This window comes from Miscanthus floridulus, chromosome 1, assembly GCF_019320115.1.
Source record: "Miscanthus floridulus cultivar M001 chromosome 1, ASM1932011v1, whole genome shotgun sequence".
NCBI lineage: Eukaryota > Viridiplantae > Streptophyta > Magnoliopsida > Poales > Poaceae > Miscanthus > Miscanthus floridulus.
In genome coordinates this window covers 62020485-62036673 of record NC_089580.1, presented here as the reverse complement: position 1 = coordinate 62036673, position 16189 = coordinate 62020485, and the positions used below count along the sequence as shown (strand labels likewise).

Below are 16189 nucleotides of genomic sequence, written 5' to 3'. Positions count from 1 at the left end.
CGCGGGGCGGGCGGTAGGGTGGTGTATACAAATTTTTTTGTCATTCTTGGTATCTCGATTGAGCTACGCTGTTGATATTTGTGTATACCCACAACAAAACCCTACCCAAATTTCTCTGGTCCCACTACAAGTTTTGTATCTGTGTACTCTACTGCTCCGTCCGGTTCAATTTATAAGACGTAATCAAACATGACACTCTCTCCTGAGTTATACTCTTGTCATTTATTTATTATATTTTTTATTTTTTATGAATATAAACTTATGCTTTTTGGATAGTACATTTGATTACAATCCTAACAGTATCAAGTTGTATTACGATGGTTAGAAATTGTTCGTCAAATTATTGGTAAACAATTATAAATTTGACTCTTGAAGTAAGTGAAATGACTAAACTAGACCGGAGAGAATACAGTTGGACTGACTGATCACACAAGAAAATAAAACTGCAACAGCCTCCACATGGACACGAGAAATACAGTGGGAGAGTAGGTATGTGAGCAAAGGCGCATCTAGAAATCTATAGAAGTGGGAGCTTTAAATCATCTTTAATATCTAAAACTCTTCCTTTCTTTCTTTTCATGCCTAGGGCTCTTCTTGGAATGCGGGGTTTTTTTTATGTTTTTTTATGTAAAAATGAATTGATTCCTATAAGATGCCTATATGATTTCTTGAAATTTCCTACGTTTTAAAGGGGCCTTAGAAAAATTAGGAGGGGCCAAAGAGATGTTCCATTGTCGTGGAGGTGATAAAGGAGCTTCTCCTTTGAGCTCCACCCACACCACTGCTAGATCCGCCCATGCTTGTGGGTGTGATTCGTTTATCGTAAACGATCGTGGATTATTTATTGCTGACTGATTTGATGTGAGAGAAAAATATTGTTTCAACTTATAATCCACGATCGTTTACGAGCAAGCGAACAAGCTCCGCTTATGCTGTATACGTAAGTACACTGAATTGGACTTCTTACTGTTTTGTTTAACACAATTAAAAAACAAACATTTGTTGATCAGAATGGCCAACATATTGGTAATGATGTTTATATTCGAACTGAACAAATGTAACTATAAAATTATCAGTCGACGTTACTATCAATGAATCAAGCTGGACACAAATCAGATACCATGTGGGAATACAGCAGGTTTCCTGAGTCTGATGAGGGTCGAACTATGCCCATGGAAGAAAAAAAAAATGGTACCAACATAAGGGTTACAAAAAAGAATCCTTCATTATGCTGTAGACTCGCACATATCGCCAATAATCTTACAGACTTGCAACGGTGACCCAGTTCCTTCTATTGCACAATAGGATGATAATGATCAGGTTGGTTATCTGAGACCTAAAAGCACAATACAAAGATAGTTACTTTCAGTACAGGGGCGAGACAACTTTAGTTAGTAGGAACCAAGAAGTAAAATGCCAATTTCACCGCGATCTTGCGGGAACAGACAGATAATGGAAAAAGAAGACTTCTGTGAACAAACACCTCAGCATGACCATAGGCCATGGACCTGCAGTCTTACAACGAAAAGGAGGCTGAATTTAAAAATAAAGAATGCGGTGGTTTTCACCATCCCAATAATCACACATCAGAAAACCTGAATTTTTTCGCTCAAAGCGCTGAGCTTACCGTGACTACTGAAGCACCCTCAGAAGCACGGACACGGCAGGGAAGGGGCGTATCCCGTATCGGATACGTATCCGATACGGATACACCTGGGATACGGCCCGGATACGTATCCACGGCGTATCCGCGTATCCCATCTTATTTGGGCTGAAAACTAACGATTGGAAACGTCTCGACCGAGTCGATACGGCCCAGCCGGCCCAATAACTTACCACGCCGGCCGCCAGTCCGCCTGCCCTACTCCCGTCTCCCGACCCCTCGCAGTCTCCCACGCGCAGCCGCCTCCGCCTCCGCCTCACCCCGGCGCGGCGGCGCCGCAAAAGACCCCTCCACCCGGTTCCCTCCGTCCCTACGCGCCTCCGCCTCTCAATCCCCATCCGTGTCCCACGACCCCATCTTGGCTGCCACCTCTGTCAGAAACCAGCACCCCCATCTTGGGCGGCCTCTCAGTCCTGGCTTGCGCCCAATCGTCGATCCGCGGCCAGGCGACTCAATCCGGGACGGGGTGGCATCAATCCGAGGACGGGCGGCCTGGATCCACGGCCAGGCGGTGTCGATCCGTGGCCAGGCGACCTCGCTCCATGGCTGCTGGCACCAAGTGTTCTCGCAGCGACCTGTCCTCATCTCGGTCTCCGGCGACGGCTCGGCGCCCAGCGATGGTGATGAGGATGAAGGCAGGGCCTCCGTTTTCGCCACGCTCTCGTCCTCCTGGCCGCTAGGTAGTCTATGATTTATTTTGTTTCCATTGTTTTAACTGAGCTACATCTTGTTGACTGTGATGTTAACAGCATGAACTGAGTAGCAGTTTATATTGAAACGGAGATTTTAGTATTGATACGCACGGTTGACTGGCTGATTGAAGATATAATTGGTTAAATGGTTGATCAGGGGCCATCAGCTAACACTCACACTGAGCAAACCGAGGAAGAAGTTAAAACGTCTATTTATTATGCATTGTTATCTATTTATTAATAAAATAGTTAAAACGTATCCGCGTATCGGAATGTTTAAGAAATTGCCGTATCCGCGTATCCGTATCCTTCCGATACCGATACGCGTATCCGTATCCGTGCTATATAGGAAGCACCTTCCTTGCCTGGTGGTCAAACAATTCAGTATCTGAAACATCCCACTGGAAGGTTGGCAAAAAAAAGAATAGGCAGTCTAGTGGCGTGAAAACATAAAAAGTCTGCAAATTTTATGGGCAAACCCCACATCAATGGTAACCTATGTTTATGTGTGACATGCATGTCGATACATGATACTAAGCCTGGTACATGTTACATTTCTATGTTCATCTAATCTGTAAACCTAGAAAGCTTATGCTCCGCTCGAATCGTTAACAGGAAAGATATTTGTTTAGGACTCACCAATGCAAATATAAGCAGAAAGAACATTTTGTACACTGTTTTAGTTAGAAGAAGAAAACAACAATATTATTTTTGTATTTTTAATATAAGGGATCGGCATTCTTTGATAGAGCTGATGCCTAAAAACATAAACTATTTTAGTTAGAAGAAGAAAACAACAACATTATTTTTGTATGTTTGATATAAGGGAAGAGGATACTAAGTTCATATGGACAGTAGCAGTTTCAGCTGTGCTGCTAGAACTCCAGAAGGCAGCTGATGATTGCATTTTCATCAAGACTATAGAATGCTGCAGTCTCAGGATAGAAGCATTTAGATCCACACTTGACATATATCTGCATGTCCACCTTCAGAGCAGGATGGGTTCATTCAATTAGTTGCACACGATGTAGGCAAAAGAAGAAAACCACTGGTAACTAATGTAGAGATAGGAAGAATCTCAAATGGATAAGAGTCAAAGCATGTCCAATGAAAAACTCAGCTCTACAAAGTTCGTGGAAGCAATTTGCAATAAATCTCAATCCTGGAGGCATGCCCACAAAGAAATCGGTCGAAGTTTGATGGTCCACAGACCACAATTCGACATCATAGTGGCCCAAGGGTGTTAGAATACGATAAGAAAGTATAGGAACAGCTAACAGGATGATGTAGAGCATGTTTACCTGTTGTTTTTGCGTCCTGTCATCTCCCCCGGCCGGCGATGGGACTACAATGGCTGAATGGCAAGCCTCATGGACAACACAGCCGCCACATTTGCTGAGCCGATAGCATGCGCGGGCTTGCGGATCTGTCTGGCTTGGACAAACCCGCCCACCAGTTTGAGCCGACGTTTGCGCATGAATCAACAGCGAAGATTTTGGTTCGGGGGTCACAAATTCGTACCTGGTCGAGACGACGGCGTTGGCATGGTTGACGATGGAGATTCAGATGCTAGTTGAGAGGGGTGTCGAATGAGGCCGGATTCACCGTAAAGCGCATCGGGTGCAAGGTGAATGGGAGGCGGAGGATGCGAATCGCAAACCGTTGACGATGGGGAAGGCAGCCAGCGCCTTAGCTGAACACTGTGGCGGTGTCTCAATCTTGGATCTGTGCACGCAGCCGCCAGGAAAGCCGTCCGCCGCACCTTCCGGCGCTGACGCGGTGCCGCCGGAAGAGAGGACGCCATGGGTGCCTCTCCGTATTAGATCCGCGCACGCAGCGGCCATCAAGGGCAGCCGCCGCATCCACACGCGCAAGCGACGGCGGGGCATGCGGCCGCATCAGCATGGAAGAGGCTGACGTTCCGGCTCTAGCGGGTGAGAGCGGTGGAGCCGGGCGGCGTTGGCGCCGATCCAGGGCGAGGCGAAGCCGTGACGGAGGGAGTGAGAAGGCGACGGAGGGAGCGAGGAAGAGATGATGCTGTGGACGTGGAGAAGCCTGATTTGGTCGATTTGTCTATGCCAGGCTGGCGGTCCCAGTGGCCGCGCGTGTGAAACCCCAACCGCGTGTGGGCGGGCGCTACAGGAGCAGAGGACCGGCTTGTTGGCTGTAAGGTTCCTTACAGTCTTCTCTTAGCCCACTCATATAGTAGTTGGCTCTTTACAGTTAATACATGGCCCACTTATCTCTCTCACAGACTTTCTTGGTTCTTGTGCCCAAGCCGGCTGTAAGCTTACAGCCCGCTTCTCCTCTCTCTCCTCTCCTCTCTCCTCCACCTCAGCATTTAGTCAGCTTACAGCCTGCTATTATACTTGCTCTAAGCCGGTACTCGCTGAACAAACTAACCGACGGTGGCCAGTAAAAAGTGCCAGGCGTCGAAACGCCATTAGCACAGGCCACGCGGATGCCCTCAGGAAGCGCGTTTTAGGGTCGTTTGGTGGGCCGCGGGTGCGAAAAAAAGCTGCTGCGGCCTCTACGAGAAAAGCCGTTGTGAGATGTGAGTATACCTGGCCAGCCCGCGGGCTCGTGGCCCGGCCCGTGGCCCGGCAATTTGGCCCGGTCCAAGCACGGAACAGCCCGATGGCCATCGGGCCTAGGCCGGCCCGGCCTAAAGGACCAGGACGTGCCTGGGCCGCCACCTAGGCCCGCGGCACGACATGGGCACGGCCTGGTGAAAGAGGCGGCCCAGCCCACGAAGCTGCCTCCCCCGCGACCGTATATATGCTGCCCCCCCCGGCCCACCCCCCGATCCCTAACCCTAATCCCACTCCACTCCCGCCGCTCGTAGTCGCAGTCATCTCGTCTCGCTCGCTCTCGATCCGACGCCTGGAGCTCGTCGGCCCTGCTCCGGTGACCTCGTCACCGCTCATCCACCTTGACCTGAGTTCGCTAACCATCTCCTCCCTCCTTTCCCTTCCTATCCCCTCTTCCCCCCTCCTCCGGTGTACCATGTGAGTTCGTCGTGTCTGTCCTTCCGCCGCCGCTCACCGTCGTTCTAACTGTTATCTGTCTCCTCCTCTGCCTGCCTCCCTGGCCTCTTCTCCAGCACTAGGCTCCGGTGGCGCAGGTTAGGGTTAACCCTAACCCTAACCTTAGATCTGTGTTGTGTCTGTCCATCTTTCACTCACTCACTGACTCACCCCTGTTCTTCTGTTCTGTCCTCTGTTCTTCGTAGGTTGGTGGTGCCTGACGTCGTGTCTTCCTCCTCTGGAGGCGCCATGGCTAGGCCGCCAGCGCCAAAGCGCCAGTGTCCATCGTTGAGGGACGGTGTTAGAGCTGGAGGTCAGGGCCGGGGTCGGCCGTTCGACCCTTCATCGGCTGGGGTCACCATGCTAGTGGTGACGGATGTCTATTCCCACCTAGCCGATGGCGAGCACCCCGAGCCCGAGGAGGAGCTGGAAATCAAGGACGACGACGACATCGGTGAGGATGCCCGTGGGCTGTTCGGCATCGATCTCGGTGATGGCACCCATCCGATTGATCTCGATGCCGGCGATGGCGACGGCGACGGTGGGGTGGCAGCCTCGATCGACACTCATGGTACCTCATCGACTGGTGGTACTAGTAAGCTCATATCTCCTCTTTGGGAGGATTTCACTGATGGCAAAAGAATGACATATTGACATGAATTCTATACAATTTTGCATGTACTTTTGGTCTTTTGCTGTGACTGAGTGAGTGAGTGTGAGATGAGAGTGGAGTGTGGAGTGTGGAGTGTGGAGTGTGGAGTGTGGAGTGGACTCACTAAGTCACTAGGACTTCGCCACTTTGGTTGGCTTTTGTAATAAGACACTACTACTAAGACTTTGACTCTTTGAGCTGGCCGCACTCTTTTTTTCCTTTTTAGGGTTTCTCACAAGGGTGAGTTTTACCTAGAAAGATTTTTAATGAGACAGCATTGCACAAAACAGCTCCTTTTGATCATCATTTTCATATAACCTTGTCTCTTTGTCTTTTCTCTTGTGTTGTGATTTGTGATTGTGTGGTACTGTGGTGAATGTGAATCTGTGAGCTTTTTATGAAAATGGTGATGAAAATGATGGAATCTTGTTCAAAACTAGTGAAAATGAAGAAGTGGTTCAAACACTCGGTAAAAATCTAGTGAAAATGAGATGTTTTTTGGTTGTCGGGCTATGGGCCGGCACAACACGGGGAAAATGGTCGTGCCCAATGGGCGGCACGGCACGGTCAAACGGCCCACGGGCCATGCCATGGGCCGCAGGCCAGGCACGAAGCCCGTGGAGGCACGGCACGGCAGGCACGACGGCCCGTCGAGGCAAGACCCCCATCGGGCCGGCACGGCCCGTTGGTGTAAGGGTCGAGATGGCGACTAGAGGGGGGAGTGAATAGTCTTTTCTAAAACTTAATCGCGTCGGCTAACCGATACAAGTGCGGAATTAAAACTATCGGTCTAGCCAAGACTATACCCCACTATATATGTTCACTAGCACCTTGCAAAGATAACAATTATGCAACAAAGATGCTGGGCTAGTTAGAGCTCTCCTAAACAATTCTAGGAGCAAGGTTACATAAACCTATGCCACTAGTACTTTAAGCAACAAGGGAGCTCATACACATGCTAGTAAGCAAAAGCACAAAGCTAACGATGCTCACTAGCAATGCTCAATAACAAGGCAACCAATGCCTAATTAGAGAGCACAAATACTTAGCTACACAAACTAAGCAATGTGACTAACAAGGTTACTAAAACCAAATTAGCCACGCAAGGGAGCTACTTCTATGCTACACAAGCAAGAAGGTAATTAGCAAGCTACACAAGCTATCTAATTACAAGAGCAACTACACAAGCTTAATATGTATAAAAGTAATGGCAAGCTTGTGTAATGGGGATGCAAACCAACGGGAAGAACAAGGTTGACACGATGATTTTTCTCCCGAGGTTCACGTGTTTGCCAACACGCTAGTCCCCGTTGTGTCGACCGCTCACTTGGTGGTTCGGTGGCTAATTAGCATCACCCGCTAAGCCCGCACGTCGGGTGCCGCAAGAACCTACCCCTTGAGTGAAGGTAGCTCAATGACATGCTTTACTAGAGTTGCTCTTCGCGGCTCCCACGGGGCGAGCACAATGCCCCTCACAAGCACTTCTCCGGAGCACCGCACAAGCTTCTTGCGTGCTTCGACGAAGACCACCACCAAGCCGTCTAGGAGGTGGCAACCTCCAAGAGTAACAAGCACCACCGGCTTGCAACTCGATCACCTAGTGCCACTCGATGCAACCTCACGATGCAATCGCACTAGAATCGCTCACTCACACAATCGAATGATCGCTATCAAGTATATGTGTGATGGAGGGCTCCTAAGCACTCTCAAGCATGGACACAAAGTCCCCCAAGGTGCTCCACACCAGCCATGGCCGAAGTCCACTTCTATTTATAGCCTCAAGGGCTAAACTAGCCGTTACCCCTTCACTGGGCAACGGTCGGGCCGACCGGACGCTCTGGTCGTGTTGACTGGACGCTGGACCTCAGCGTCCGGTCACCCACAGACGGCCACGTGTCCTGGTTCCAACGGTCACTTAACTTGACCGGACGCAGTAGCTTTCAACTGATCGGACGCTGAACCCCCAGCGTCCGATCGTTTCCAGTAAGGTGCCGACCTCGATCGGACGCGTCCGATCACACTTGATCAGACGTAGCCAGTGTCCGATCACACTCCAGCTTCTGCGTCATCGTACGTCAGCCTGACCGGACGCAGCCTGCCAGCGTCCGGTGCATTCAGATCCAGCGTCCGGTCAGTTGACCGACGCCAGCATCTTCGCGATCAACTCGTTTTCACTTCTAACTTCTTTACCCTTGCTCCAATGTGCTAACCACCAAGAATTTGCATCTAGCGCAATAGAAAATAGGCATTCCATTTCCCCGAAAGCGCCGAATCCCGACCCAAACCCATCTCAACCCTGCAAACACCACCTCCTTTGTAAATATGCCAACACCACCAAGTGTACACCACCATGTGTATGTGTGTTAGCTTTTTACAATCATTTCCCAAAGGATGTTAGCCACTCAACTTGCCACGCCACTCGATCCTAGCGATGATGCAAAGTTGGATCACTCGAGTGGCACTAGATGACCGATATGCAAACAAGTTTGCCCCTCTTGATAGTACGGCCATCTATCCTAAACCCGGTCATAAACTTCTCTACACATCTATGACCGGTGAAATGAAATGCCCTAGGTTATACCTTTGCCTTGCGCATTCCATTCCATCTCCTCCAACGTCGATGCAACACATGCACCAACACGATCAACAATGATATGATCCACTTCATATCATCACGTGATCATATTGGTTCATCGATCTTGACTTCACTTGCTCTTCACCGTTGCCATCGTCCATCGGCGTCAAGTCTTGCTCAAGCTTCACCGCCACGTGGTCCATCACTCCAAAGCCTTCGACTTGCCCTTCACGCTTGCAACCAGTCCATCAAGCCAAGTCTTGTCTTGATCTTCTCCACCTTGATCACATGACTCAATGTCATGTCTCATGTGCATTTAAGCTCCTTCATCATCACATGTGTGAGCTTTGCAACATCTCTAAGCTATTTTCACCTTCATGGCATATGTTGCTCACACACATGTACCTGTGGACTAATCACCTGTGTATTTCACATAAACACAATTAGTCCACCTAGGTTGTCACTCAATTACCAAAACCAAACAAGGACCTTTCAGTTGGCCATCTATAACTGTGAGCTGTGAGAAAGTTGAAAACCGTTTGGTTAGAATGGTTGTGAAGCTGTAGGTTTGGTAAGAAATGTCTGTAATGCCTCTGAACTGCTAGAAGAATGCTGACATTCAAATTTATTGTAAAACATTATTTTGTTCACTAATTCGCATGTAAATTACCATTTCAGAAAAGGAAAATTAATTTTCTTAAATATTTTCATTCACCATTAACATATGGTCCACATAAATGAAATTATAGAATATTACAAAAGACATATGGTTCATATAATGATGTCCTTCTTCAACATAACTATCTCCCTCTCGCACTAACCAAAGCATCGGCTATCCTACTGCGAATGGTATTCATGGTGTCCTCATTCTCTCCGTCTTGATTGTCATCTTCTTGTGTGTTTGCCGTGGCACTGTGTTGTAGCAGGTACTCCTCATCACCATCACATCTATCAAACAACTTGTCTTCCAAATTGATGTCACGAATAAAATTATGCAATGCCATACAAGCTAGAATTATATGCTTCTAAGTTCGAGTAGGAAAACTTGGAATGCCCTTCAAAATACGCCACTTCTGCTTCAAGACCCCGAAAGCCCGCTCAATGACATTTCAAAGAGATGAATGCAAGAAATTAAACACCTCGTTCTTCCCTTGAGGAGCATGTCCATTACGAAGTCAAAACTCTAGTATATGGTATGTGCTTCCTTTAAAAGGAGCAAGATATCCTATTCGGTTTGGATAACCACAGTCCACGAGATAATATTTACCTATAAAACCAAATCAGCAAAGCCAAATAACAATAGAAATATTGACAACCAGTAACGAAACATGCATACCTTTAGGAGGCACGGGAAATGAAGGAAAATTTGCTAACGCATGGTTCAGGATGCGTGTGTCATGTGCAGAACCTGGCCAACCAGCAACCGCAAAGATAAACCTCATGTCAAAATCACAAACAGCTAGCACATTCTGAGATGTGTAGCCATGTCGACATGTGTAGTTGACCACTTCCTCTATGCTACTGGAACATGTGAATCGTCAATAGCTCCTTTGAAATAAGGCCAGAAACGTTCCTCCTTGACCTTATCATGCTCAATACAGAAAGTAGGATCTCTTGGCTTGATATTGTCTTTTGCTAACTTGCGTAGACAATTCAGTACTTCATGAAATTTAGTGTGAACTGTCCAGAGTGACCGGATAAAATGATTTTTAGCTTGTGAAAATGATTCGGGTCCTCCAACGATCCACAAGAACATTGCTAATGACTGCATTGATGATACATTATTAGTTGATGTTAAGCCATAGTTCAAGATTAGCAAGTCATGCAGTGCCATGAAAACATCAGTGCTCATTCGAAACATCTTATAGAAGTAAATAACTGAAAGCTTCTACGTGTGCCTCATGCGTTCTGCATGCTCCCTCTCAAGCAAGTCAAACCTTCCTTCTTTTGTTTCCAGCATGCTAAAGACCTCCCTAAATTCAGGCTTCACAATCAGAAAGGTGGTTGTATGCATTAGAGCTATTTTCTCTTGCACCCCACAATCTTTAACCATCTTCATGGCATCTGCAATGCTAGGGACTTGGCTGGTTGGAGGTGCAGATGATGCTTCAACACTTGTGGAGATCTTCTCTGCTATAGTTTCTATCTTCAAACATGTGTTCTTGTACATGCGAAAGAATGGGCTCTTCTCATCCTTTTCGTCAGTAGCAGTAGAGGACTCCTTTCATTTCTTTTTTCCTGGTTTCGATTTTTTTCAAAGCAGCCAACTTGACATCATCATTATCTGGAGGTTTCTGTATCTCACCCACATCCTCATCACTTGAGTCATCGGAGGAAATATCTCTAGGATAGGATGCACTTGCCCCGCTAACATGTATCTTATCAAACAACATATGAAGATCGTCAAGGTGCTTTGGTCCTTGTTTTTTGAACCTAACATGATTGCATTTGATACCTTTATTAGGATTGTTGCATCTCTGAAATTAAAAGGATAAAGTTAACAAGTCAGCCCATATACTCAAAATACATAATTGTAAATGAAAAAAGGACATTACACATTTCTTACGGCTAGGTGTTCATCCCGCCATTCGTTGGAGCAGTCAACAGTTTGCTTTGCCTCATTCCATCCAAGACCAGTGGCAGAATTCTTCAACTCCATAAACCATGTATATTCCTTTTTCATATTGTCCAACTTATTCTTCAATTGTTTCTTTGTTTGCTTCAGCCCTGTTTTTTCTTCATACTTAGTTACCAGATTTTTCCAAGCAGTCCTAGTGAACAATCCCAAGGGTCTATTCCCAGCTTCTATCTCTCCTTTGCATATGTCAATGAAATGCCTCACATTGGTATCACACCAATCTGCCTTATCAGCCATCTTTTTAGGAGAGTTAAGAAAACAGTGATGTGTCGGCATATAGTAGAACTAACAAAAGCAGGTTATTCACGCTAGCCAAATTATTTCAACCGTAATGAACTCTAGCAATTCACCCTTGCTAGTCAGTTAACCCTTGGAGCAGCATTTGGGCTTTTCTAGCAAGGTAGTTTGTGCTACACCTTTTAAAGAGCATCAATTGAACTGTATTGATAGGATAAACATGTAGCTGTTAGGAAAAAAGAATTAGAGATCACTTTTTTCTTCTAACAACTTAAGTGAAAACCCATACGATCCACTGTATTTTGGCTTTTTTAATCCATGTGGGAAAAAACCATTAGACATGCATTTCAACCTTGTTCACAATTCATGCTTTTGGAAACTACAGGAAATAATCCATCGCGAGGAGTATTTAGAAGCAATTGGTTATTTTTCTTGTAAGCTAGTGATCTAGTCATTATCAGACTCGCAAAAAAACAAGTCATTATCAGACTTCTATTCTATAATCCCCACTGCTTTCATCATTATTACTAGCCCCGGAAAACGGAGCAGATTTGTATGCTTGGTTGATGGTTCCACCCAGACCATACGTTCAAAGTTCCAACTTAGATACCTACACTTGTTCCTCTAAATGGATCAGTGGAAACACAGATGCTGGTGGAAGGGGAGTCGAAGGCCTCACCAGATCTGGAAGGGGAGGTTGGTGGCGTGTAGATCGGGAGGTCGACGACGGGCTCCGGGGGAGGACGAGGCGCCGCTGCCGCCGTCGGCTTCAGGGCGCCACTGCCGCCTGCTTCAGGGGAGGTGAACGAGGGGCACCGCCGTGGACTCGCTAGGAGGACAACGAGGGCCGTGGATGCTCGATTCGGTGGGTGGAGCGCCGCCGCCGGCTTGAGGGCACGTCGGACCGCCGCCGGAGGGCGCGCCAAAACCCTAGCGCAGCAGGCGTCGGGCAGGAACGAGAGGAGGCGCGGGTGGGGAGCGAGAGAGACAGAGGCGTCGGTGGGAAAGAAAAACGAAGGGGTACACCCATAAGCGGTGGCATTGCGGGTAATTTTTGCGAAACGTCCGCCCTCACAGCCGAAAAAAGTACCTCTCGGGTGGTTGTGGAGAATGAATTATAAAAAAGTTGCTTTTGTGGAAGTAGGGGTTTAGAAGCTCACCCCTTTGGTTTAGCTTTTGACTTTTCTTAAAAGCAAAAGCACTTTCACAGCTTAACCAAAGGGACCCTTATTCACGGTTGAAGATCATCTAATTCTTGCTGCTTTTGTGGCCAAGCTGTTTGGACCAAAGATACTCACTTTCAGCTTTGCTAAATTTACTAGCTGCAATGATGGTTGTCATTTGATTGAATGCTAATGCTACCGAAAATAGTCCACCAAATAGAGAAGCAAATTGTTTAGGCCCTGTTTGGTTCCTGCCTTCTAAAATTCCTGTTACATCGAATATTTGGACATATGCATGGAGTATTAAATATAGACTAATTACGAAACTAATTGCACAACTTGCAACTAATTTGCGAGACGAATCTTTTAAGCCTAATTAGTCTATAATTTGACAACGTGGCGCTACAGTAAATATGTGCTAATGATAGATTAATTAGGCTTAAAAAAACGTCTCGCAAATTAGCCTCCATCTATGTAATTGGTTTTATAATTAATCTATATTTAATACTCCTTATTAGTATCTAAACATTCGATGTGACATAAATTTTAGGAGCGACTAAAGAACCAAACACCTCTTAGTACACCAAATTTTCTCTCCCACGGTATATAATGTATTAATGTTATCTTGAGGACCTTATGATTGTTATTAGTCCTTTAAGGAAACACATAAAATCCAATCTGCCGTCTACGCCGCTTGTAGTAGTAACTCATACAGTTGAAATTTCTACTTCTATATATGGCAACGCCGCCTATAAGAAGTAACAGTGGTTGGCCTCCTTCATTTGCAGAAACAGGATACATTGGTGTTGCAGAATGATCAGGTCCCCCCGTCCCCGACAGTTCAATTATTATTCGATTTAGGCCGCATATCTGATGGCCATTTGTGTGTTGTGCCTAGTCCGTACCTGCTGGTTCAAGTTTATTTCCAAACTTCCAGGATGTAATTCAAATTGCCCTGAAAAGATGTATTTTTCAGATTCCTTGTGTGTTTGATGCACACAGTGACACACAAGACACAACTGGCATTGTGCGAGAGCACGCACGTCACATTATTGTCGGTTCTGCGGTGAAACGAATCTGTCGACAGGGCTCACATAAACAGTTTCTGAAAACAAGCCCTCACAAATTCCGGACTTCAGGAATGCAAACTAACGAATCATGCTTATTCCGAAGTACACTACCATCACCCGGTTCGCTTGATCATTTATGTGGTTTATAAGCCGGCTGATATTTTTTTTTATTGTGAGAGAAAAACACGGTATCATGGCTGATAAACATGACTGATATGATCGAACGAACAAAGTGCATGCCATAGTTACATCTGACAGATAGGTACAACTTACTCCAGTTACCACTCAGAAGAAATAAACTGGATGCAGCCAAGGACACTCGTTAAGCTCAGATTGAACTAAAAAAATGAAATTCCGGTGATAGCTCATCAATAATAAACTGCTCAAACAGATACATTACAACCATAAACTTCCTATGTAAGTCCCAAACAAAAGCATAGACGAGTAGACGACAACACTCTGAAGTCTCAAACAAAAGCATAGACAACCACCATATGATATCACTAATCTGCATCCTCAAAATGACTAACCTGTTATAGAACTACACCAGCGCATCGTGAAAATGACTATCATCCACATATTTTTTCAATACTGATTCAGATAAACATGTCCGATTGCACAGTTTTTGTGCTCATGACCATAAGCACATTAAAGAATATGAATGCCAAATAGTTTCAATTAACACGCTACAGAATATACCCTGATTAGAACACGTTGGGCTGTTGGCAAGCAACACTATAATCCAAGATTCGCATATTACATCACAGAGAACACTGAAATCATGACATAGTTTGGCAGTAATAACATATTGATAAAACAAACAGATATCAACACATTTAGAACTACCTATCAGCTAGTGCAGATACTGGTGCTTCAATCCAACACAATCATTAATCCACACACGAGCAAACAAGCATACTCAAACCACATGATCATCAAAGAACCAAACCACATGATCATCAAAGAACCGAACAGCCAAGCTTTGGTGCATCAGGAAACACAAGTCATCATATAACACACCTATAATTGGGTGGGACACAAAACCGCCAAAAATAAGCAGGGAGAACTCTGATCTCGAGGCCAGGCCACAATACATTAGACAACAGATCAAACATCAGTGTTTGACAAGAACATTTCACATCAGCGCATAACATTGATTGATAAGTTCATTCATAAGAAACAAGCACATTTCATAGCCTAGGCGTGCTTCACGGGCGTATTCACATGGGGGGCAAACCCCTAAGGCTCCCAAGTCCCAACCACGCATCACATAGTCATACAGACATTACAATTCACTCAACACATAATCATATATGGCCATAGGTCATCCCACTACAGGAACTTGCCCTACCTCCGGGAGCACGAGCGCTACCAAATCTGGCCCTAGTTCTTACCGCCTTCATGGACCTCGAGCTCCTGGATGATGACGTAGCCGACTTTCTTGGGGCTCTCGGTGTCAGACGCCTCGTCCTCGTCGTCATAGAGCTCGTCGTACGGGGAGGCCGCGGCGGCTCCGGCGACCATGGACCAGACGAGGTACACGGAGGCAGCAGTGAGCGCGCCGCAGGCGACGCCGAAGAGGAGCCCGACGACGACCACGAGGATGCCCCTGGCGCGCTCCTGGGGCCCGGCGGCCGCGGCCGCGGCGGGGTGCGGGAGATCGGGGCGGTGGATCTGGACGTTGGCCGGGATGGAGTGGAGGTGGTGGTGGCTGCGGTGGCCGTGGGGAACGTGCGGACCGAGGCGGCGGACGCGGAAGACGGTGATGACCGTGGCGACGCGGGGGATGCCGAGGTGGTGGTGGACGGCGCCGTCGCCTCTGCTGGGGTTGGGGTTGGGGTTGGGATCGGCGGGGAAGGCGACGAGGAAGGTGTGGCACGGCCGCGCGTCGGCAGCGAGGAGGGACGCGGCGACAACGGCGAGGAGCAGGAGGAGGCGGCGGGCGGCCATGGCGGCGGCGGAGAGCCGGATCTGTGCGTGGGGAAAGGGAAGGTTCGCTTCCTGGGAGAAAATGAAGCTGGGATGAAGTCGACTCTGCTCTGCAGCCGGGTGGTGTGGTGTGGTGTGGTGTGAGGGGAATCCGAGGGGAAACGTGCTTATTGCAGTTCAGCCCCTTTGTCTGTTCCGCGTTGTCGGATTTGGGCTTCGGTCCGGTTCGCGGATCTAAAACTACTCGCTGAAACCAGTTAAAAATACGGTTCCGGCTGAGTTGACGTGAGAGAAAAATACTGTTTTGATTAAAGAAAGAAGTTAAATAAATCAAATACGAGGTAAACCAAACCTGACCTTCACAGGAAAATCCACTGCCATGCTGCCCTTGTGGCCTTGCCCCTTGCTCCCGTTCCAACGGTCAGATCGTATCGAATGGTGTGTGCACCGCGCACCCCCCCGTAGCATAGCAGCCAGCGTCACTTTCTTCAGCACTGAGGGTTGCACGACTATTTGTTTAGTAGAGTTAAATGCACCGTAGTGT

The 16189-nt window shown here is 47.1% G+C and overlaps 1 protein-coding gene and 1 pseudogene across 1 annotated transcript; both read right to left on the bottom strand.

Annotated features, from left to right (window-relative positions):
• Positions 1 to 10496: 10496 nt before the first annotated feature.
• LOC136457721 (L10-interacting MYB domain-containing protein-like) lies at positions 10497 to 11758 on the bottom strand (annotated as a pseudogene).
• Positions 11759 to 14849: 3091 nt separating this feature from the next.
• On the bottom strand, positions 14850 to 15797 carry LOC136485104 (uncharacterized). Its single transcript, XM_066482052.1, has one exon. It carries the CDS (start codon positions 15664 to 15666, stop codon positions 15100 to 15102), a length of 567 nt encoding a protein of 188 aa, XP_066338149.1. The 5' UTR covers positions 15667 to 15797; the 3' UTR covers positions 14850 to 15099.
• Positions 15798 to 16189: the final 392 nt, after the last annotated feature.

What these genes read in the sequence shown, in the direction of transcription:
- LOC136485104 (XM_066482052.1), bottom strand. Translation starts at nt 15,666, where the DNA reads ATGGCCGCCCGCCGCCTCCTCCTGCTCCTCGCCGTTGTCGCCGCGTCC.